Below are 24670 nucleotides of genomic sequence, written 5' to 3'. Positions count from 1 at the left end.
ATTTAATTTGTTTGTTGGCATTTGTACTAACAGATTTATATATGGTCGACAGACGACAGGTTTAACATCCCGTCACATCATCATAGTACTTTGTGGATATTCGGCCCTTAATTTTAACATATTTGATTCATTTGACCGTTTTCACATTCATCGAATAATTACGTTTTGCTTGCGTGGTTCAATTTGGTTTATCAAATATGTGGGTTCTCTTGGGCTTCTTTTTCTTTTCAGTCTATGGTGGACTTTGTCAATTGAACGCAATCGGTACTAAGAATTTCTATATGTAATAGAAAAACTTATATGAATAAATAATATTTTTATTTATTAAACTGAACATTTATTTAATTTCCCAATTATTAATTAAAAATATATAGTGTTAACTAAATAAAATGAAAAATGTTGCACAGCAAAGGCAAGACAAGATGTGGTAATTAAAACGATAAATGTTTTTCCCTAACATCCTTTCTTAAGTTTTGAAAGTTTCCATATTTAAAAGTGTTAGTTCTTCGTCGTTGACTTGGTGCGAGGTTTTTTGCTTCTTCCAATTGTTCTCTATCTTAATCAGGTGTGACTATGTTAACTAAAATTAGGTTGGAAAATCAACAACTTGCATGAGAAACATATCTGAACAAAAATGTGCGATTCTTGAAGTTATACTATAGTCTATATACGTACTAAAGTCAAATGGTACGTTGCTTCATCGAGACACATACATAATTCATTCTTCTAATAATCGACGACTAGACCGGTTTTAATATAGGTCAACTAATCGGTACGTAGCTATATATATATATATATATATATATACATATCAACAAATTGAAATGTTAAAAACAATGTAATAATCGAATTTGTGAACAAAATCGGTCGACTACACCAACTAGCTAGTATTTAAACCATCCGTAATCCGTAGGTCACTATAATAGCAAAAAGAATATTTGTTGTGTTTTTGTCCGTCACTTGGCTGTTTTATTTTTCTTTGGGGTAGTGTTATATAACTACTAACGAAGTTCTAGAAGATACAAATTAAAAATGTTTTCATAATTTAGTCCATAAAACAGATGACACCGGTTGGGCAATAGGCTTTAAGACCCACCAAAACAAAAGATAGCTAGAAACGAGAATTAATTATGAATGAGCCTAATGACACGCACATACAGGAAGACTAGGCTCGTAGGATTCACATATAACAATATCATATAGAAACGAAGAATGAAATGTTAAAGTTATAATTCGTATTAAAATAATGTCACTAATTAATATATGATTGCATGCGTGATTAAAGACAAACGATGTAGCTATCTCGAAAGTAGAAAGTGGTAAGTACCATCGGTGAACGCCTCGTTAGTCCCAATCCCAATGCCCCATTTTTCCCTTTTGTACGTCTCTTTGTTTCTTCCGTGCTTGACTACATCTTCCCAAGGCTGTATCCAAATATGTTTTGCAATGTTATTGGCATTTGGGTCTTAGTCTGCATTTTCTAGCTCATTTGGTATTTCGAGTTCCATTAGTATATGAACACGTTTTATAAAATTAACATCATTTCTGTAAGGAAATGTTTAGGAAGAAGGTTTCTTTAACTGGTTTTAATTAGAAATATAGTGTCCTATTTTTGGAAAACAATAATAAAATGTGGTTCTTTTGAATGCGTTAAAGTTACGGAGAAAATAAAAACTAGCTACAATGAGGTTTGCAAGGGAGCACTTACAACAGTAGGTTCAATGTTATTGGCATATGGGTCATAGTCGCCGACTTTTTTTTGGTGTTTAATTTTCTTATTTTGCGCATCCAACACAATAAGTGGCAAACAAAGAAAGGGCCAATTATAAATATAATAATCACAGTTATAGATTGATTAAAATCAAATGGACACTAAATTTAGACATTTAGGTTATCAATAATTATTGATCTATCAAGACAACATAGTCGTAGATATATATAGGGGAGGATGATTCATAACCTCTATATGACTATTGTCTAATCCGACGAGTAATTGGCGAGAAAATGTATTTTTGATTTTAAGTGTGCTGGCATCTAGATGCGGGCTTGATTAATTTCGACATCAGACAGCGTTTGATTCCAACAAATGAAAACAACTACATACACAGAACAATTTAAATATTCTGGTTTTTAGTGATAAAGCTAATGTTATCTTGTTATGAGATCTATTATGATTAGCAATACTAATATATTCAAAAGAGAGAAAATAGCAACAACTTCTTGAAATCTTTCTAAATCAGACCAGAAATCTATGTGTGGATCGGAGTAATGCTAATTATTATAGATTTTGTATAACATTAGGCTTTGATTTCCTCATTTTACAAAAAAAAAAAAAAAAGACTTTTTTATTTGTTTTGATGTATAATTTCTATTCGTATCAAATAGTATATATCTCTCGGTTTGATTACTAATAAGGAAAGAAAAATCTGGATTGGCTTCGATAAAGAAGTTCAATGTACAACCAAGTTGATTGGAGATTGACCTTTTCTAAGACACTGTACCTTTTGTCTGTGTCACCCCATGCAAAATGGCTGCATTTGTATCCCAACCAATTATTTATCATTTCCGTAAAGCCTAAAGACTATTTAACAGTTGAGAAATAAGGAAAAAAAGACTAGTTTGTCCTAAGCATATATATAAATGATTTTTGAAGAAAATTTAAAAGGCACTTTAAGCCATTAAATAAAATATGGGCTTGCCCAAAACAAGCATGAAAATGTAGGCCACGATGCAGACCCCCAGAAAATAAGCTAAATCAAATTTTATATTAGGAGAAGAGACACTAGCTAGACACGTACTGGATATTATGAAAATTCGACGTACATATATGTATTCCATACAACATATATACTCGTACCAAAAAAAAAAAACGAAAATGTAATTTAACTATAGTGTCTAATTTGTACCTTACTATTCATGAGAATATTGATCAATCAAGTGTAAGTAAAATACTATAAAGTTATAAAAATGATTGATGTTTATCTCAAAATTGAACTCTTTTGCCCTTCTTTCAAGAACTTTTAGTGGTGGGGCTTATAAAAACCAACGTGATTTGTCTCAATCTAACAAAAGGTAAAAACATAAAACAAAACAGAGTAAAAGAAAAAATGGCAAGTCATGGATCATCTTGTGGAGCATGCAAGTTTCTAAGGAGGAAATGCAACCGCGACTGCGTCTTCTCGCCTTACTTCAGCTACGAACAAGCCTCTTCCCATTTCGCAGCGGTTCACAAAGTCTTCGGCGCAAGTAATGTCTCTAAACATTTGCTTCATTTGCCTCAACATCAAAGAAACATCGCTGCTATCACCATCTCCTACGAGGCTCTCTCTCGCATGCGTGATCCTGTTTATGGCTGCGTTGCTCACATCTTCGCTCTTCATCAACAGGTCTCTTAAAGTTTTGAACGATATTCTTTTATTCTTGTTGAGATTTTAGACCATTTCAAGCAGTCTGATCACGTTGCTTGGTGGGTTTATTTTTTTAGGTTGTGACTTTGCAAGAAGAGATTGAGTTTCTCGGGTCACAGATGAAGAATTTTTCATACTCTAATCAAAACGGATCACAACTTAACAACATACCGGAGTTTGTGAATCAGATGACTATGGCCACGACCAATTTCGTCGACGAGAGTGTTTTGAACAATGCCGACGGAAGAAACTGCTATGATGGGTTCTTCACGAACTCAGAGGAAATGCTCGTGAATCATCAATGGCTCCAGAACATGGATTATTATTACTAAGCACAACAAAATTCGACGCGAACTAAAAACGATGGATCTATATATAATAGTTGTGGAGCATGGTTTTGTTGTTATGATAAATCTGATTTATGTTTTGTATATCAGTCTTGTTATTTACATTCGCGTTATTTATCATATGCAATTTGGTAAGGATTAAGCATATCTTAACCCTCCAATTAAAGTTGGATTTCTAAAACAATGTCTTTAGTTTTTCATTTGAGGGGTCTCTGTAAAATTGATTGTGTACCATTCGGTTAAATTCTAATTAATGTAATATTATACTATATAAAATGCTATTATAAATTAATAAAGAGAATTAAATTGGTATATAGTATAACTATGAACTGTCTTTCCGTCATAAAAAACAAAATATATTTAATTTTCTTAATTATTAAGATCATATAATTTATCATAAAAGATATTTCATCATTTTGAACAATTAATCTATGTATAATAAACATGTAATCTATATATTACAAAAATATTCAATTTTCTAAATTATTTTGATCTTGGGAATTCTTGGATCTTTCTTAGTTATTGTTGGGCTTGAAATATCTATATAAATCCAATATCAAAGTCTAAAAGTTTCTTAGGAGCCCAATGGCCCATCTGAATCGTAAACCATTGCAAGCCCAAAAGCCTCTTATGTAAGTGGGTTTTTCTTCTATCCGAGAAATGATGTGATAATGTCTTCAATTATTGAAAAGGTCTTGGCGTCTTGTTACGACACCAAAAAAATAATAAAAAAATTGATGCAACAATCTCAACAAAATTACGAAAACGAAGTTCATGTTTTAGCGGTTTATCACATTCTTCGTATAATAATCAAAAAATATATTTTTGCGTTCTAATTAAGTCACTTTGGTTTGGATATTTTGTAGTTTGTACTCCAATCTCGTTTTGTTTATTTCTCTCGTACTGTCTTAAAACCCGTAATATGGCGACAATGATAGGTAGAAAGAATCTCTTGACATATGAGTCCTTCAATTAACGTCTTGATAAAAATAATCTAAATTCCAGGCAAATATCTCTACTTTTCATCCGTATAATAATTGTAAATAAATCACACGATAAATTATTGTCAGTATCCCACGGCTCCATTGTCTAATTAGCTAAATCAATATAATTAATCATAAATCAATTGTTGGGCCCCTGTACCTCACAGCCACATACATCCGATGATTCCGATGATATATGGTGTATATTTTAGACTCCATAAAATTGTTATAAAGATTTCAAATTAAACCATAGTTTTTGTCATATTATTAGCTACGTGTTATTAGAAAATATCGACTCTGACTTATTAATTTTGTAGACTCGTGGAAAACTTAAGTTGCGTCTGGCATTAATTTAACTATTATCAAATCAAAAGCTCACACCAACTAATTATTAATATCTAAACATTTAACATGTATAGAGTGAAGACATACGAGTAACTAAAGTAAAAGAGAACTTTCCCCATCAAAGCCTCTCCCTATTTACTCATGGTTCTCCACGTTGCTTTCTCACATTCAATGCTTTAACCATATAGTCATATACACACACACACACACATACCTCTATCTATATGCGTCTCTCTTTATATAAGTCTACGTGCGTCTAAATCTACATACTTCACTACTCCCACATAAATAAACACAAAAAAAACACTCACCTTAACTTCTTCTACTGCATAGAAAAATCTTACATATGATGGATAGAGGAGAATGCTTGATGTCGATGAAGCTTAGACCGATGGTGACGAGGCCATCTTCGGATGGGACTTTATTTTGGCCGTTTAGGGAAGAGAGAGCGTTTGCGTCAGCTGAGGAGTATGGCGGCGGAGGTGGTTGCATGTGGCCACCGAGGTCTTACTCATGCAGCTTTTGCGGGAGAGAGTTCAAGTCGGCGCAAGCACTAGGCGGTCATATGAACGTTCATCGAAGAGACCGAGCTCGACTCAAACAACAATCATTATCACCTTCATCAACTGACCAAGCCACACCTCCTGAATGTGATCGTCAACAACAAGTTCTTGATGTGGGATCAAAGGTTCTTGTTCAAGAAGAAACAAGAAAGCCTAACGGAACCAAGAGGGAGATAAGTGATGTTTGTAATAACAACGTTTTAGAAAGTTCTATGAAAAGATATGAACATGACAATGGTGAAGTCAAGACTGACTTATCGGTCGGTCTACTGAGTACTGAGTTTGATCCTCGGAAGAAGCAACTAATCAACGGATCATCTTCGTCATGGAAGAGGGCAAAGACGGATGTGTCAAGATTTCCAATGATGTTAGGGTTGGTCATTGGAATTTCCGAGATCAACGGCCATCATGAGGAGTTGGATCTTGAGCTAAGGCTAGGAGCTGATCCGCCTAAGGTTAACTAGCTTAAGTAATTAAAAAGTAATAATAGTTAATGTGATTGCCAAAAAGAAGAAGTTAAACTGTCTCTAATCTCAAGAGTGAAAAGTGAGTAGGTTCTGTAGTGTTGGCTTTGATATAGTAATATATTTATCTTATGGATAAAGTCAACACGTATAGTCTTTGCTCTAATTCATAAGACAATTAAAATATTTTGATTGTTTCTTTTTCTTACGAATGATGTAACTTTCTCACGATTTGGTTTTCAATATTTATGCCTATTCGAAAGATTTTTGATTGGAGTTGCCGTAATAATTTTGAAAAGGTCTGGTGATTGGAGTGTCTTGGTGATGACAAACTTAAATTAACACTAAATAATTGGTAGGCAAAAAAAAAAATAAAAAAATATTATCGTTGATGAAAATTAGTCTGGTATTCCATGTGAACTCCTAATAACCGTAAGAGAAATTAGAGACGAATTATCATAATCTTACGATGCAATTTAAGAATAAGAAGAAATAAGTATAAATTATATATAACCTAACTGAAATCTTGATAACTGATGTATATAGCCTATAATTGGGTGGTGACAAATAAAAGAAGCCTATAGTTGGGTATTTGGGTTTTACTTGTAAATAGCCGTAACGTAATCAATGTTTACTATAAGCTCCAATCTAAATTAACATTTTTACATATATTGCTGTATCAGTGGTTGGCACATGAAAGACAGTATATAATCATTGTGTTTTATATGTTTGGAAATAGTAGGAACTTCAAAAATTACTTTTCTAACTAGTTGGCTTCGAAATTTTATAAATCAATAAAACTGTATCTGGAAACAAATACTGAACAGTGATAAATATATTTTTTCATTATTTCTCTTGGTAAACAGGAAAATGGACTATCAAAGTATTAATGATCGAATTAAATAGAAATGTAATGAGCATATGCAGGAACAGATGATTATTGTTTGTTCACACCAACTTGCATATATATATTATATATATGAACATACTATTACAGATGTTACATGTATATATATACATATTCTGTTGTGACTGTGGGACTAGTACCAACTAAGAGGAGAAGGGTAAAATCTAAGTGAAGGAAGTGAGAGTGGTCTTTTAAGTTTTCACAATTTACACCTCCTAATATAAACATACGCTAACGTTTGTATAGAAGAGAGAAATGGAATAAATTTATATATGTCATTTAAGGAAAGAAAGAGAAAGAAAGAATGAAACCGATGGTTAAAAAGGAAAATATGGTGTTAAAAGGGAGAGGGCATCGAATTTCAACGTTGTCTAAAAGAGGAAACCTCATGGGATATGGTTTTTGACTTAATATATTTCGAAGCATCGAAACCAGACTGAACCAAAAGTCTAACCAAAAAAAAAAAAAACAGAGAATTAAAAAAAACTCTCAGACTCTGCTCTGCAACTGCAAGAGAACTTAACTCGACAAAAAATGTAAAGTGAATGTAAAAGGAGAATAAAAAGAATTTATGTCATGTAACTTGTAACCACCTGCTGTAACATCATTTCCTCTTTAGGAAATTCGGCTTCTGAATAATTCAATGTGCTCTTATTTCATTCTTTATCATTCTCAATTTCATTCTTTACTTTATTTTTTTCTATTTGGTTTTCTCTCACTTTTATTTTTTAAGGTTTGAGGGTAAATATGTTATAAAAATGTTTGTGATGATTTTATGATTTGTTTTTTTTGAATTTAGTCTCAATAATTATAAGGATATTATTGTAATAACCTATATCTATAGTTAAGAATATATATTTCAATAGTTACCTTAAAAGCTAATATATCAATGTACCCCAAAGTTATTTTAGTGTGTGTTGATATAACACCTATATACACAAACAGGTAAAGTGAAAAGTCTAAATTCTCTGTTGTCATGCTTTCCCATTCAAGAAACTCAACTTGAAGTTGCACCATCATTACACATCTATAATGTTTAAGAGGTCTTATTTATATCAAAATGCATACAATAGGAAAGTGAAAGGTTCGAAGATAGAGTGGCAAATAGGTGACTTCTTTAGTGTAAAACAAGATAATACAGAGAGACGAGAGAGCCTTTAAAGGAGAGCTCAGAATGCACATGCTCATGCTTGATGCTTCCCTCTCTCATTATTCATCAAAATTCATTTTTCTGGTTTAGCTCTTTTTTTAATGATTTGTCCATTAGAATTTACTAATTTAGTAACCTTTTCTTCTTTCTCTTGTCTCAATGTACTTTCCTTTTTTGGCTATTTGTTCTGCTTCGCATGTACACACCTTCACAAAACCGTGTGCATTAAGATGCATCCAAAGTCAAATAGCTACTTTCTAAAAATATTTACTTTCTTTTTCCATTATGACATTGAGGTCGTGTCTCTCCGTGTGTAAATTCATTTAGACCAAACCAAAACCTAAATTTACTTATTCGCGTCCTATGTGTATAATTTCAAGGAACATGATGGGCTTTGAGCACATAAACAGACCCATCGTAATTTTAGGCCCAATGGTAATATCTCAACTGGAGTTGAGCCAACCAGTTTAGTTCACTCACACATCCACAAAAAGAGAGTTAGAGATTCCAAGGAGGAGAGTGCGTGAGCGTGACAATGGAAACTGACAAAAGATGGTCTCTCGCCGGGAAAACAGCTCTGGTAACCGGCGGGACTCGTGGAATCGGGTTTGTCGCTCCTCTCTTTTGTATAATTCGCTTCCATTATCTTACGACTGACTAAATTCTTTACCACCGTCAAGTATTCTCCGGTAAGACGGATAAGTTCTGCAATCGCAATTCTGTTGTTTTGATAAATATTAGAATTCAAATTGGCATAAGAGATTTGGTTTCTCATGTGATTGTTTCGAAGCTCTTTTACAGCGATTTTGTGTTTGTTTGATAAAACTTTTGAGTCTCTGTATTGACAATTTATAACAAGATTTGAATCGAATTTATGGCATCTCTGTGATTGCATGAATATAGATATGAATGCATAATCTCTGTTTTTGTTTTCCGGCGTATACTATTCAGGAGAGCAGTTGTAGAGGAACTAGCAAAATTTGGTGCAAAAGTTCATACTTGTTCAAGGAACCAGGAAGAGCTAAATGCATGCTTGAATGATTGGAAAGCGAATGGTTTAGTCGTGTCTGGTTCGGTTTGTGATGCTTCGGTTAGGGATCAGAGGGAGAAGTTGATTCAGGAAGCTTCTTCTGCCTTCAGTGGCAAGCTCAACATCCTTGTAAGTTCCCTTCTCCTGCAAAAGTTTGTTGTTTTCTACACATTGGAGGAATCTTCACCAAATCTTGAAATCATATATCGTATTAGCAGAACAATCTTCGAACTAATCTGCCACACTTTTATCAGGTGTCTATATTTGTTTGGTCTTAGCATTGAAATGGTTTATACTTGTGGTGGTTTTGCCTTGAATGATCCGCTATCTGTCAATTCCATACAAGTAATCTAAGGCTTACGGTTTATCGTTGAAACATATAGTGATGCTTGTTGATCTTATGTAAGTTTCCACCTATTATGCAAGATCTGTTATATAACATGTTAAACATCACCGGCACAAGTTAGGGGTATAAGTCCATTTTTTGCCCTTCTGAAAATTTCTCAACTTTGTTCTGTTTTCAGATAAACAATGTTGGAACTAATGTCAGGAAACCAACAGTTGAATACTCAAGCGAGGAATATGCCAAAATCATGTCGACCAACTTAGAATCCGCTTTCCATTTATCTCAAATTGCTCATCCTCTTCTAAAAGCATCTGGTGTCGGAAGCATTGTGTTCATCTCCTCTGTAGCTGGCCTGGTGCATCTTAGCAGTGGATCTATCTATGGTGCAACTAAAGGTGAGTCTATGTTCTTCATTATTCAAAGAAACGGAAAATAAAGGATGGTTAAAGTAGGTAACATTAGGATTGTTTTCTCAGGAGCACTTAATCAGCTTACAAGAAATCTAGCTTGCGAGTGGGCAAGCGACAACATCAGAACCAATTGCGTGGCGCCATGGTACATCAAGACCTCACTTGTGGAAACGGTATAATATACTGTACTATAAGATACGCATATGGAACATTGTTTCACTTAGATTGATAAATCTGTAGGAGGATAAGGGTAGGGCTTGGCAGATCAATACTATGAATATGTAGCTTATAATGTTCACTTATGTGATTTTTTGTTCTTATGCAGCTACTTGAGAAGAAAGAATTTGTGGAGGCTGTAGTTTCAAGGACCCCACTTGGGCGCGTTGGAGAACCAGAGGAAGTCTCATCGTTGGTTGCCTTTCTCTGCCTTCCCGCATCATCTTATATTACCGGACAGGTCATATCCGTCGATGGAGGATTCACTGTCAACGGTTTTAGCTATGCTATGAAGCCTTAATCTCGAATCGCAACATTACTAATAAAGCAAGAATCCTCGTGATGTGTTGGTCTTGTTTGTCTTTGTTTAGTTTTTGTGACTTCTTTAAACATATAGTAATATCAAAACGTTTGAATTTCTAATGTAGCCGTTAAATAAATCAAGGCACAGTTGTGCACCAGTTTATGTAGACCTACAACATTTGTCATTGATTTAGGTATATGGATGAGAGTATTTTGATCGACAAACATACCATCATGGATCAAACAGTGTTGTCTTGTGACTCTTCGTAAATTATGGAATAAACAAGTGAAATATTTGGGCTAAGTGAGTTTAATCCGGTTTCAATCAACTTTAAAGAGGGTTAAACGCCAAAACCTCACAAACAGTTTCACTGTTTCAGGTCCCTAATTTTTCTAAAATTCCAAAAAGCCTCCCAACTAAACTAACCATTGTCCATTGATCCAAAGATCCCCAGAAAATTCTAGCCCAGCACTTGTATTCTATGAAAATGTCAAGCTCTTTTTCCTTTAGTCTTCCTCCTCTTCTTGGTACGACGCTTCTCAGACGATTCAAACCGCTTCTCACATAAGAGAACCCTGTAACTTGAGTGAGGTCCTTCAGCAGTTTCACGTAAGCTCGTGTGCCACCTCATTGCGTTTCCAATCTCTTGAAGCTCACTCGTTACATTGATTGTGTCCCGTATGTATACACGTCCTCCAGGTCTTAAAATCCGGTCCATCTCTAGCATCATTGTTGTCATGTTGCATCTGAACAAGGCCACCAACCAAAACAAAGTTTATAATAACTCCAATGTCCTTGAAGATTCTTCTTTATTTTGGCAAAGCAAAGTGACTGTTATTACCTTTTTCTTTCAATGGAAAACAGACCCGCAGCATGCAGCAAATCGTAGGTTCTTGGGTAAGTATCAAAAGGTTCACACCTGCAAAGACAAATATAAATGTCTTAAGCTGTGCCAATTTACAATGTTTTGTGTAATCTAGGCCTCAATAAAGATTCAAACGAGGAAAACGTGACAACAATTAAAAGAGTGTGGCATGGGATAACAATCCAATAAGTTTAAGATGGTTGTATTTTTGGAGTAAGATTTTTTTTACCAATCGTGCATAACTCCAAGCAGTCCACGGTCATATATAACAGGCAATGTGTTGGGACCACTCACTGGGATGACGTTAAGAACCCAGCAGTCAACCTTTAGCTCAGCTAATGCAGCTGCAAATCTGCCAAAAAAAAAAGAAAGAAGAAGAAATTAGAAACTCCGGATTATATGAAGTTTCTAATAAGAGAGCGATAAGATAAGAAAAAGTACCCGCCAAATCCAGCTCTCATGTCCAAGACATTTCTGAGTCCTATCTGCTTCCAGTGTAGGGCATTTACATAGTTTGATATTATTTCTTTCCAGTACTTTGATTCGGCTACAAATAGCTCTTTTCGGGCTATGTATGAATCAATTTGTATTGTCTGCAGCCTATCCGGTGGGGTCAGTAAACGAGCTGGCCAAGGAGCAAGATTTGCTCCATATCCATTTTCTTCAATTCTAGTGATGCATGCCTTCAGATCCACGTACCTAACATAATCACAGAATCGTTGAAAGGTGACAAACCCCTAGGATACAAGAAGTTTCTGAATCAAACAACTATTAGCCTAAGGAATAGAAGCAAGGTCCACCAATAAGTCGAACAGTCAATGTCAAGATTGGGAACCAAAGCAGTTTCTCGATGTTTAATTTTTAATTTGGCAGCTAAAAGAAGTGGAAAGTTGAAGGCATCGGAAACATACCAAACATTATCTGGGTCATCTTCAGAATTGCACAAAGGAGGACTGACTCCAGCACCACGACTTAGGTAACAAGTGTTATTTACAGGCTTCTGCCAGATAGCTATATATCCTTCCTTCTTTACAAGAACCCAGCACAGCCTAGTGGTCAGGTTTAGCATCTCTGGAAAAACGAAAAGAAAAAACCATCTTACTAAACCACATACAAGCATGGTCTCAAATAAGAGACTCAATATATATCCTTGCAAGACCAAAAGAAACTTTCTCTAAATGCCTTCTGATAGGCAAACTGAAGCAAAGATGGATGTTTTTTTAATTCAACAGTATAGTGTAGGTAGTAGCTTTTAGAGCTTTCTCCCTAGAAAATTAGAGAGTTTTCAGCAAAAACGAGCTTTGGTTGGAATGTTTGTATAGGCAAAACTGACACTTCATGAATGCTGAAATGATATATTAAGGTGCACGGATGATACCTTCCCACTGTTCTTCCAAGGCCTTTTCATGCTTATATACAGGTTGTGCTGCCCAAACAAAATATCCTCCGGCACGAAGCATCCTATTAACTTCAAGGAGCAGGATCCCATCTACATATCAAAAACAATGACAATGCAGAAGAATCTATCAGTAGAAGCTTAGAAATACTTGGTATTCAGTACGTTTTTTACTTAAAAGTTTGGTGTTAAATGGCAAAACAGCTACCAAAGCACAGTTTTAGCTCTATGTGGCCACGGATCGATAACTTTATTTATAAACCAAAAATAGGAAAACGAGTTAAACATGGTGGAAGGAACGGTAACAAGTTTGTGCAAGTGAACTGGAATAAGATTTATGTCTTAACTTTCTCATTAGTAAAAAACAGTGGCAGAAAAGATCTGCATACCATCACGAGTCCAGTTGATTCTACATCTTGAACAATGTACCAAATCAAAAGCTTGGCTTGGATACAACAATCTCCGTGTTGTGAATGCTGCCACCATTGCAGGAACACCACGCTCAAGAGCAAACTGTATCTGGTTCTCGTGAACATCTTTTGGAGCTATAGACATAGTCAAGACATTTCGTGACATTAAGTAGGCACCAAAACTTGCCACACCACATCCAATGTCAAGAACAACTCGTGTATGGTTACCAAAGCTAATATCAGGAATCATCTACACATACAACCACAAAAATAAAGTAATATCAGATTCAAGTGATGCAAATAATTCTCACAATGAGACATAAAAATCAATTAACCTGAGAGATCTGATCCAAGTACTGATCAGCTCCGTGTATAAACTGAGTACCACCACCAGGAAACTTAAATTTGTCATTCTCTTTATAAATCCAATTTTGACCACCTTTGTCTTCAACAAGTTTAGTATGTGGAACATTGTTGAACCACACCTGTAAACCAAAATCAGAAACTTTCCTTTTGGAAATACAAAATCAGAACAGAGAGCGTCACAGATATACCTCATCACGGCTTCTCGGCCACGGAATCGGACTACGGTATCCTTGAGGAATCGGAACGGTGCAATTCAATCCCATTCCATCGTTAGGACAATTCCGTTCGAATCGCTCACCACGCGCCGTTGAATTAAGCCTTTTGATGGCTTCTACATTATCCAAACAAGGAATGTACTCAGTCATATTCTCCGAACAAATCTCAAATTTCCTCACACTAACTCTAGCTGTGGTGGATTTAATATCATCGTCGTCGCTACTCTCGAATTCCGTCTGATTCCCCAACGTCTCCGCCGACTCAACGTCGTAATCACCAATCTGAAACTCATCAGACATTGTTCCGTTCTCATTAACGATTCCAAACACCTTCAACTCAACAGAATCTGGCGGCGGCGGTGGTGACAAAGACGGAGGCAAAATCGGGTGACTCTCATAGATCAAACCAGAGATGTTATAGGTTTTTCCGAAATCAGGTGAGAGTGCGACAATGGGAGATCGGGAAGGCTCGGCGGAGAAGAAGATGAGACGGCGGAAGCCATCCTCAGACCAATGCTTACCGAGGAAGAAACAAGCAACGGAGATCAAAACAAAGGCGGAGATCTTGAAGAAAATAGAGTTTCTGAGCAGATTGCTATTGAGGAAGAGCTTCATTAGCTTCCAATTCTCAGAAGCATTACCTTTAGCAATTAGCAGTCAAGTTTCTTTATTTCCCCGGAAATCCTCAGACTGGCAGTGAAGAAGAATATATATATATATATATTGTCGAATGGCGAGTGACTTTTATTATAGATTAAATGGATTAGTTTTTTAAAAAGAAATTTCTTATAATATATATATATATATATATATATATATATTACGGAATAGATTCGTATAAACAATTTTCTTCGGTTTTGAATTGTTACGGTGGTCGGAGCGGACAAACCGTCTACGGATCGAATTATTATTAACTAATTATAGTTTTAAAAATTTTAAAAATATAAATTTTACGCAATTTAAGAAATGATGTTTTCAACCTTTTTTCAGTCACATTATGTATAAATCCAATTTTCACGTTTAAGAAAATAAGTTTACAATCACATCTGAATAGTTATAATACGAAAATGAAACAACACAAAAAAAAATAAACAGAAAAAGATAAAAATTACAAAAATATAAAAATTAAAAAATAATAACTCTCGAGGAAGCCGAAATCGCAATGTGACGAAATCGTGAATGTTTGCAGCTTCGGTGCTGCAAATCTCGCAAATCTTGTAATTCAAAAATTTAATCAAATAGTTATTAATATTTTTAATATATATATATATATAATTTATTAAATAAATTTACCTAGTATTTTGCTGTGTGAATCATATCTCTGCACATTTTTTATGTACAAGAGACATATCATCCCGGCATAAACAGCCGAGGTGGATAAGATCTCCCTTGTCTAGACAAATCCTACACACTGGTGGATTCTCGATGTCCGCCATTAAACCTATTAATCCAAATAATTAGTAATAATGTTTTGTTGAATTATTATAGAACTAGTATTCCACCCGTACGACGTACGGGAAAAAAATTAGATTGGTATTATTTATATGATAGCATTTTGGATAATTAGATTTATATCAAATTAATTACATGCAATATTTTACTTATAAATGTTTGGATTTAAAAGATAATATATACATACACATTCGTTAATGATGAACTATGTAAAATTCCATTGGATTAACAAACATTAATCTAGAAGTTCCAGTTTTCTACAATAAACTTTATATTAAAATGGTTTATTTTCTTAAAACTGATTTAATTGTAACTTTAATTTGTGATTTAAATTCATTAATGAAGTTGTTATAAGACATTAAAGAATTAAACTAAAAATACTTCGATTTGCTAAATGAGTTAGCATACAAAAATCTATCATAAGCCAATATAAGAGTCACATTATGGCCTGCGGTAGATTGACAAAAGAAAAAAAAAACATGCGGTAAAATTTGTTCTTTCATTATTCTTCTTCACTATATTCAGTTTGGTCTCTGTTTGTTTGTTTAGCTTTACTGTATATTCTTCTTGTCCGGTCCTATAAATCTCCTTTCCGAAATTGAGTTAGCCTAAGAAGATGACTGAAAATAAAAGAAATATGATTGCTTGACCTTGTAGATCTATTTGTCTTGAGACACATGAGAAATGATCTATGTTAAAAAAATGTATGTTTTCCTATACACACAAAAATGAAGGAAAAAATATGGTTTTCTAAAACTCTTGAATTATAAACTAATTTAACAAACTTGAGATAGTACTTCTCCAAATTATAAGAAACTTTCAACAATCATGTTTTTCTCCAAATCTCTGCAAATCAAGCACAACAATTTTAAAAAGTTATTTTAGATATAAAAAACAGAGCTAAGAAAAGAGAGAGCCGAGAGTAAGTGACTAACCTAAAGTAATAAAAAGGGTTTGGAATTACAAAAAGGAGAAGATTAGTAAGTGAGATATAGACAACAAATTAAATGAATCTCATTTCCAGGATTTTCATGCATATCAATTGTTTTTTGGAAAATGGCTTTAATTTTTTCATCTACACTCCTATATCATTTAAAGAAAAAATTTAAAAACACAAAAAAAATGGATGAATTTGAGTTTTTTTTTTTCTTTTTCTATATATGCTTAAACCTAAAATTGATTGGGAATTAACCTCCTACCAATTGAAAAAAAGAAAAAAAAAACTTTTTTTTAAAAGTTTTTACCTGAATATTTTTTTTAATGGGAGAGAATGATGGAGTCGCCGTGTGCCTATGTCGATGATGATTAATGAGAATGTGTAAATTTTTCAATGTAGGATTTTTATTTTATTTATAGAGAGTAAAGACGAAACGTTTGAAAGAGATCATGAAATTGTAAAAGTAGTAGATGATAAATTTTTGGGGTTTTTTGAAAAAGTTATGATTTTAAAATTTTTACATTTGGAACGGGCCACCGATCGGTGGCAGCGCTCAAGTCAAAACTTGCTATAAATCTTGGGCGTCTCTTTGCGAGACGATGGATAGGACGTTTTCAATGAAGGGGAAGTGATTCCTAAGACAGGGGGATAAAGGATCCCCCGTTGTTATTTTGTAAGAAGTCACAAGCTGATGGGCTATATGTGAAGTTAAATAACCTACATGAGTTGGCTTTTACAGTATCTATAGAATAAGCTGACTCCTCCTACTCGACACTCTTTAACTTAATTACTTTTCTTCCGGCAGGGCAGTCTACAATAATTTGGTGTCCGATTTTCGGCTAGCTGCTCAAACTAATGCTAGCTAGGCCTCTAACTGTTATGCAACATTCAAGATAGTACGAGTAGTGCTACCCATATGCGAGGCGCCGTCTTAGCCTTCCCTGACCAGGATCGCTCCCACACCTGTAGCGTTCGTGATTGGCCTCGTCGAGTCATGACTTCGCCCTCACGTGGGAGGAGATCATCCGCGCCCTCTAAGACAGATCATCCGCGCCGGAATCCCCTAACTTCTTTCCAATATTTTGACGATCCACCGGCACCAGAGATTGTGATAAGCAGCGGTTGGCCAGTTCCGTCTACTTTTCTTTCCAAACTTTTTCTAAAGTGCGAAATAAACCTATCAATTGGGGGATCAATTTTCCACATCAGTCTAAGTGGCGGAGAATTCAATTTCACCGGGTCCATGTCGGAGATATCTAGCCTCTTCCAGGAGTACTCAAGTTGAACCGGGCGGATCTTTGGAAGGGTCTGTTCGAGAACTTCACAACTTCACTCTAGTGTAGTACAACAGTTGTATCTTATAGCCCGGCGTGGCGGGTCTTTAATTCAGTAGATAGAAAAAACTATAAATTGTCATTCTAGACCCGATTGGAAAGATTGAATTGAAAGCAAGAACATAGACTTGACGAGAAAGACCCACAGTGTAAACCTGAGATTTTATTGCTGTGGAAGGGTATTTGTTGATGATGTGCACAGCTGCGTGTGATACCACCACCTATCAGGCCCGACGAGCGGTCCACGGAGCTCAAACTTTGAGATGGACTGGACCAACACTCTTCTTTATAACTATATAATTAATAGATTTTATGACACACAAGTTAACGAAAGAGGAAATTTTTGAGGGAAAACTGCGTATTCCACGCGTTAGTTAAAGTGTTAAAATGTAGCTGACTAGGATAACAAAATCGGAAGAAGAAGACGACAAATTTATATATATCTATATATATTTACGTATGTGAAGGTCATAAAAGTTGTCGTAGCATAATGGTGTTGGGCTTGCATTTCTAATTCGTATTCGAAACCTTGGAAATGTCATTTTAGAAATAATTGATCTTAACTAAACGACGTAGTTTTAGTTTCTGTCAATCCTTGTGGAATATGCCGTTTTCCCGAACTTTAGACAAGTGACGATAGTTTCTTTTAGGTCTGGGAAATCGGTTAATTCCGATTATTCGGATTTATTCGGTTTTTGATTTTATGGTTATTTCAAAATCCTGCCGAATTGACCGAATAAACATTTGATTCGGTTCGGTTCGGTACTCTGTTTATTCGAGTCGGTTACATGCTTTAAAATCACTTCTAAATCGACTCAAAATTTTATTTATCTCGGTTTATTCGGGGTTTTCGGTTAACCAAAATTGAAAACAAGCCCGCAAAACAATTTACAAGCCTGTTTAACATATTTTACAACTAAAATAACAAGCCCATGAAAATATAAGTTTCTGGGCTTTACTTTTTTTAATTTTAAATGTGAGTTTGTTTTGATGGGTTCTAAAAAACTGTTATAATAATATGGGCTGGGCTTTAGATTGTTTATTTATATTTCAAGTGCAAAGCTCATCCATATTAAATATTAGGGTTTTTGTTAATCGTATTCTACGTGCCATCTTCTGTTTCACGTGGCTGCATGATGAAAAACAGAGCAACAGATCTGTGAAGGAGAAGAACTATGAAAAAGGGGTAACAAAGAAAAAAAACGAATAACCGATTGGTTTTAGCTCGCCGAACCGAACCAAATCGGAAACGAATTCCTAAATTAGTTTTGCCGATCGGTTTTGGACGTCTCTAATTCTCGGGGCCGATAGAAACATTCGGTTTCCTCGGTTCGGTTATTTTCGATTTCACCGAATGCCTAGGCCTAGGCCTAGTTTCTTTTGTGACAAAATAAATAATAGTAATAATATTCATAGGTTATAGTACTTTTATTTATAATTTAGGGATTAAGCAACTGCATTACATTTTTATTTACATTTAGGGATTAATATAAAATAATTTAATTTTATATTACTTTAACCAGTTATAAAATAAATAATATAGGAATATAGCCATATTCGTGAAGACCATCTTTCTCAGCTTTTCATGTACAATTTGCATATCTATAAAAAAATCTCTATTCGTTCTGTAAATTTTGAACACGTCTTTATTCATTTTTCCTTTGCTAAAACCACAGAAATAAAACGTTGAATAACGGAAAGAGACATGAAACTTTCAACCAAATAGTTTACCTTTAGTAAGAATGTGAAAGCCTAAATCATCATCTCCTGGTTTACATTGGATTCCAAGAAGATAATCGTTATCATTTTGAATCGTGACTCTCGTAAGATGATTTCGAAGTGGTTCTTTAGCTTGTTGAATTTGAAGAGCTAATGAACATATCAAAGATATCACAACTATGGACATAATGAAAATTGAGCAGACATAAGAATTGAGATTGATTATGGATGAGTTTATCATGATTTTTAGTTATTGATAGCTTTTTTGGGAGATGAATTTTTTTTTAGAGTGATATATATGAGCATTTAAATAAAATATATAATTATATTGATTAACCTAAATCAGGCAAAAAAATCACTAGATATATATTCATAATTACAATAAATGGAAATTTTAAATAACCAACAATAATCAAGTTTTTTTCTCCAAATCTACTATACTTCCAAATTTGATCTTTCTTAGAGTTAATATTTTTGAAATAAATTTAATTGGTTTATAAAAGAATAGATGTTTCCACTAAATAACTTTGAAGATAATCATAAGTTTCAGAATCCAATTGTACCCTATTATCCACAAGAAGAAGATCCATTCCTCTGAATAAATTTGTTTTTCCATGGCCTTTTTATTTTCTTCAAGTTAATTAATAAATGTTGAGTTCAAGGTTCTAATTGTCGCTGAAGTGTTTGGGAAGAGGAACACTTTTTTTTTTGATAACTCAGATATATGATTATAAAGGTTTTCTAAGCTCAAAACTAATCATGAAGCCCAAAAAAATAGTGTTAGAATTCGAACCCTGGTGGCCGATGCTACTCGAATTAAGGTGGCAAAGATTTTTCTCTCCTTTACCACTGGACCAAGACAAGGTTAACCAAGAATTTTAGAAATTGTTGTCACAAAAGAAATAATAATAATAATAATATTGATAGATTATACTTTTATTTATCTTTTAAAAAATTGCATTACATTTGTTTTCTTCTTAAATAACTCAATATTATATTAGTTTAACCAATTATAAAATAAATAACCTCTAGTAGGAATATCACCATATCCATGAAAACCATCTTTCTCAGCTTTCCATGTACAGTTTGCACATCTATAAAAATCTCTAGATGCTACATAAATTATAAACACACCTTTATTTATTTGTCTTTGGCTAAAACCACAAAAACAGAGCGTCGAATAACGAAAATTAACATGAAACTTCCAACCAAAAAGTTCACCTTTAGCAAGTATGTGAAAGCCTAAATCATCATCTCTTGATTTACAATGAATTGCAAGAAGATAGTCATTATAATTTTGAATCGTGACTCTCGTAAGATGACCTCGAAATGGTTCTTTAGCTTGTTGAATTTGAAGAGCTTCTGAACATATCAAAGATATCACAACTATGGACATAATGAAAATTGAGCAAACATAAGAATAGAGATTGATTTTGGATGAGTTTATCATGATTGTTAGTTAGTGATAGATTTTTTTGTGATATATAAATTTTTTAGAGTGATATATATCAACATTTTACAACCAAAATTCCCGGTATAAAAAGCTATGGGGACCCTCGTAAATCCAATATTTATATATATATAAATATTTATATTTATCTTGATTAAACTAAATTAGGTAAAAATCACTGGATTTATTTGCATAACTACAATATATGGAGGTTGTTCAAATAACCCACAAAAATCTAGATTTTTTCTCGAAAACAAGTATACTTCCCAATTTTATCTTTCATAGAGTTAATATTTTGAAATAACATTAATTGATAGGGAAAATTCTATAAAGAACTTTCAAGATGGCAATCACTTTCATTTTAAACTTTCAAGGTTTTGAATTCTCACAATAAACCATCTTCGTATATCCACATAATATATATATATATGTATATACATATTTCTATTTACTAAATTGTAATTATTTCATTGATAATAAAAAACAGTTTAGGTTACAAACATATTTTAGCTAGATTCCAGCATGCATGTGTAAATAATAACATTGATTTCTAACACTTGTGTAAATGATTCTAGAAAACACTATAAGTACATATGTAATTTATGTCGTATAAGTAAACAGAAGAAATATTCAAGAAAAATATAAATAATATGAGCTTAACCAACAAACACATGAAACTTATCTAGCAAAAGATAGTTTCTCTATCTCTCTCAAACACTGATTACATAGAGGAAAAAAAAATGTAATGAGTTTCTTCAAAGTTTGTAAATTCTTTACTTCCAGGAACTCCGGTAAAATATCTCCGGCCACCGTCATAAAATCATTGCAGAAAAGATTGTGGAAAGAATTTTAAGAAGAAGATCACATCCTGAAGGCTCTTAATACATTCTTCAGAATTATCTGGCGGGAATATGCCCGGTCCCAACTCAATATCCTTTTAAACAACCCAAAATCACATTCAAAACCAATGTAACCAAAGTTAGATAATCGGTTCGAGTAATCGTTCGGTAATGTTTGGCTTTCCTGTTTAAAATTTTGTTTTTTTCAACTAGGTCCAAATTGTTCAGTTTTCTATAAGCAGATAAAAGATTACATATGTACATATAGTGTTTGGCTATGAAGTCTATAAAAAAAATATATAAAAAAAGAAGGAAAATATAAGAAAATCAGAAGAACAATATGAAAAATCAGAAGGAAAATATAAGAAAATCAGAAAGAAATATAGAAAAATATAAATAAAAAATAATTAAGGAAAATATAAGAAAATCAGAAGGAAAATATAAGAAAATCAGTTGTTTTCAGTCTATCCTTAACTATTTGTTTTCTGATTTGTTAAACAGCCATTGACACTTCTTAAAGTTTATACTTTTAAAGGCTCACATCTCTTATTTGCTCTCTTACTAAAACTTGCTCTAATATGCTCGACAACAAGTTTTTATTTTAGGTTAACAACATAATATGCAAATTTTATACAGTTCTTAAAAGATTATTTTATTTATATTTGCAATGATAATTCAATTTAGTACTATTTTAACCACTTAAAAAACCATGTAACTGTTTGAGGCAAGTTGCTATAACCATATAGACTATCTTTTTTTGCATTCCATGTACAATTTCTACATCTATAAAAATCTCTTTCCGCCCTGTCTATGTCGAACACGCCTTTATTATCTTGTCCTTGGCTAAATCCACAGAAATATAGTGTTGAATTCTGAAAATTTACATGAAATTTCCAACCATATAATTCACCCTCTTTGTGAATATGGAAACCGAGATCATCATCTTTAGATTTACAGTGGATTCCAAGCAAATAATCGTTATTGTTTTTAACCGTGATCCTCGTAAGAGGACCTCTAATTGGAAATGGTTCTCCATCTTGTTGAAACGTTTCATAGCATGTCACAAATATCATCACTATACAGATTGTAAACATTGAGGAGAAGGTGGATATGAGATTTTTTTTAGATGAGCTGTTTATCATTATGATGTGTTATTGATATCATTATCTTCAATAGTTCATAATTTATACTCTCTTTGTTCCTTATTATTTTATTTTCTAAAAAAAAAATTAGTTTCCAAAAAAATATTTTAAGTTTTCTATGCAATATTTATTAGTTATTATTGATGAGTTATAAATTTTGAAAAAAACATATTTGAGTACTATTAATTTAGAGTTATTGCAAATTGTAAATCACAAAAATATTTTTTTTTAATATGTTTTCTTAACATGTGTGAAAATCCTACAAATTTCACTAATAAGGAAAATAAAAAATAGTAACATAGTAGCTTAAAAATAGTTATATTTATTTACTTATAATAACCTAAATTAGCAAAACCTCAAGAGATTTTAAATTGATTTATAAAGATATACATTTTTAAAAATAACCAAAATCATAGAATCCTTATATTACAAAGATAAACATTGGTATTGGACGTGTGGCATACTACATCCATCTTAGTTTATTTATTTGCTTTTATTAATTAAAATAGGATTTAGTTTCTTCAAGTGAGCACCACATTGCCTTAATTAAGTCTGACACAAACTTTTAGTTTAATTTTTTTTTTGTATGAGACTTTTTTTAATACTTTTATCTCACAAGATCTTGTTTTTTTTCTTTTTAGTAAAAGGTTAAATTTTATACTATTTTATTTTTGACAGAATTACAAAAATTACAAAAAATAGATCAAAGCAATCTACAGAAAATAAATACATCATAACTACTTAAAAAGTTTCAAATCGCTTCTAAGCAAAAGAAGACATTATTGTTGTTGCAGTCCATAATTTTGTTTAGTGATGTTATAACAGGCAGATCGGCCCGTTTAAGCCCGGCCCGTTTAACCAAAAAATATTTAAGCCTATTAAAGCCCATTTCCGTTAAGTTTTGCTCTTTAAATCCATTAAATTTGCATTGATCCATTTAAATCCTTTTAGGCCCGTTTTGATATTATTTCATAGAAACTATGGGTTTTGGTACAATCTTTTTCATGTTTTAACAGTGGATATCAAACTATAACATTAAAAATAAAGTTCACGATTTTTATTTGGTATTTTTATTTATTCTTTACTTAACTAATTAAATTAAATTTTAAAGTAAAAAAAAAGACTTTTCAGTTTCCACCATTGAAGATTGAAGATCTCTTTATTTTTTTAGTATAGTAAAAGTTCATGATTAATTTAGTGTTTTCATATATTCTTCAAAGAATTAAATTGTCTCAGATTAACAAGTTTAAAGAAAAAAACTTTGTCAAAAAAAAAAAAAACTATGATTTCTAAAACCGGCTATCCGTTTAAATTTTATAAAACCCATTAGGCCCGCGGGTTTAAACTTTGTTCCATGTTGGATATAGTTTAAATTTTGTAAAACTATAATTTTGTAAAAACTATGTTCCATATTGGATACAGTTCCGGCTCAATTCATTTTTGGACCTTTGGCAAAACTCAAAATAAAATATAATTATTTTGGTAAAATTAGGGCCTTTTAGTCTTAACAATTTTTTCTGAAACTTGTTCAAGAGATGTTAAAGTGATTAAAATATTCGATATTGTACAAGTACTAGCATTTTGATTTATATTTTCTTGTGTTAATGAACGAATTATGAATGTGTTTAGGTCCAATCATAAAACGTTAGTTTCATTATACTAGACAAGTAGTTGCTAAGCTTTGGGGTGATTGTTCTTATGATCCCAACGAAAGGTTTCAAAAGCAAACTTTCTCTTGTCAGCTAAATCGCCAGGGACTGTCATGATTCCGTAAGTCGCTAAGAGCATATCGATTGTCTCTTCGCTCATTTTCTCATAGTCTTCTTTTTTGTAACACGGATAGAGAAGAGGCATCTCAGACGAAGGTGGTGGTAATGGCTGCTGTGGTTGCGATTTTCGGATCAATTGCGGTGGTGACTGTTGAGGCTGAGGTACAGCAGCAATCTCCTCTTTCGGATTGGTTGAAGAAGAAGAGCCTTTCGAGTCCTTGTTTCCCATCTCTTTGAATTTGATGATATTCACTTGATTAATTGCCCTTACTTGGTCCTTCCCTTATGATCATTTCTAAGTAAC

General features: G+C 33.2%; 9 protein-coding genes across 9 annotated transcripts; 4 read left to right on the top strand and 5 right to left on the bottom strand.

The window, feature by feature from the left end:
- The first annotated feature begins 3067 nt into the window (after positions 1-3067).
- On the top strand, positions 3068-3864 carry LBD33 (LOB domain-containing protein 33). Its single transcript, NM_120690.5, has 2 exons — positions 3068-3386; positions 3485-3864. The coding sequence occupies exons 1-2, from the start codon at positions 3108-3110 to the stop codon at positions 3737-3739; spliced, it is 534 nt and encodes a 177-aa protein (NP_196226.1). The 5' UTR covers positions 3068-3107; the 3' UTR covers positions 3740-3864.
- A 1484-nt stretch (positions 3865-5348) lies between these two features.
- On the top strand, positions 5349-6385 carry RBE (C2H2 and C2HC zinc fingers superfamily protein). Its single transcript, NM_120689.2, has one exon. The coding sequence runs from the start codon at positions 5429-5431 to the stop codon at positions 6107-6109; it is 681 nt and encodes a 226-aa protein (NP_568161.1). The 5' UTR covers positions 5349-5428; the 3' UTR covers positions 6110-6385.
- A 2223-nt stretch (positions 6386-8608) lies between these two features.
- Positions 8609-10696, top strand: AT5G06060 (NAD(P)-binding Rossmann-fold superfamily protein). Its single transcript, NM_120688.3, has 5 exons — positions 8609-8772; positions 9118-9325; positions 9721-9937; positions 10019-10125; positions 10278-10696. The coding sequence occupies exons 1-5, from the start codon at positions 8702-8704 to the stop codon at positions 10467-10469; spliced, it is 795 nt and encodes a 264-aa protein (NP_196225.1). The 5' UTR covers positions 8609-8701; the 3' UTR covers positions 10470-10696.
- Positions 10673-14418, bottom strand: AT5G06050 (Putative methyltransferase family protein). Its single transcript, NM_120687.5, has 9 exons — positions 13698-14418; positions 13479-13628; positions 13123-13393; positions 12716-12826; positions 12249-12408; positions 11779-12036; positions 11567-11689; positions 11314-11391; positions 10673-11218 (listed from the first exon to the last, which is right to left on the bottom strand). The coding sequence occupies exons 1-9, from the start codon at positions 14337-14339 to the stop codon at positions 10963-10965; spliced, it is 2049 nt and encodes a 682-aa protein (NP_196224.1). The 5' UTR covers positions 14340-14418; the 3' UTR covers positions 10673-10962.
- A 2611-nt stretch (positions 14419-17029) lies between these two features.
- AT5G06043 (uncharacterized protein) lies at positions 17030-17398 on the top strand (the record flags this gene model as incomplete). The annotated part of the gene is made up of 1 exon (NM_001036764.1): positions 17030-17398. One exon carries the CDS (start codon positions 17030-17032, stop codon positions 17396-17398), a length of 369 nt encoding a protein of 122 aa, NP_001031841.1.
- A 1099-nt stretch (positions 17399-18497) lies between these two features.
- Positions 18498-19407, bottom strand: AT5G06040 (self-incompatibility protein-like protein; the record flags this gene model as incomplete). Its single annotated transcript, NM_120686.1, has 2 exons — positions 18498-18604; positions 19179-19407. The coding sequence occupies 2 exons, from the start codon at positions 19405-19407 to the stop codon at positions 18498-18500; spliced, it is 336 nt and encodes a 111-aa protein (NP_196223.1).
- A 756-nt stretch (positions 19408-20163) lies between these two features.
- On the bottom strand, positions 20164-20616 carry AT5G06030 (Plant self-incompatibility protein S1 family; the record flags this gene model as incomplete). Its single annotated transcript, NM_120685.1, has 1 exon — positions 20164-20616. The coding sequence occupies one exon, from the start codon at positions 20614-20616 to the stop codon at positions 20164-20166; it is 453 nt and encodes a 150-aa protein (NP_196222.1).
- A 1525-nt stretch (positions 20617-22141) lies between these two features.
- AT5G06020 (Plant self-incompatibility protein S1 family) lies at positions 22142-22597 on the bottom strand (the record flags this gene model as incomplete). The annotated part of the gene is made up of 1 exon (NM_120684.1): positions 22142-22597. One exon carries the CDS (start codon positions 22595-22597, stop codon positions 22142-22144), a length of 456 nt encoding a protein of 151 aa, NP_196221.1.
- A 1656-nt stretch (positions 22598-24253) lies between these two features.
- Positions 24254-24670, bottom strand: AT5G06010 (uncharacterized protein). The gene has a single exon (NM_120683.2). The coding sequence runs from the start codon at positions 24593-24595 to the stop codon at positions 24272-24274; it is 324 nt and encodes a 107-aa protein (NP_196220.1). The 5' UTR covers positions 24596-24670; the 3' UTR covers positions 24254-24271.

This window comes from Arabidopsis thaliana, chromosome 5, assembly GCF_000001735.4.
Source record: "Arabidopsis thaliana chromosome 5, partial sequence".
Classification (NCBI taxonomy): domain Eukaryota; kingdom Viridiplantae; phylum Streptophyta; class Magnoliopsida; order Brassicales; family Brassicaceae; genus Arabidopsis; species Arabidopsis thaliana.
This window is presented reverse-complemented; position numbering and strand designations above follow the sequence as displayed.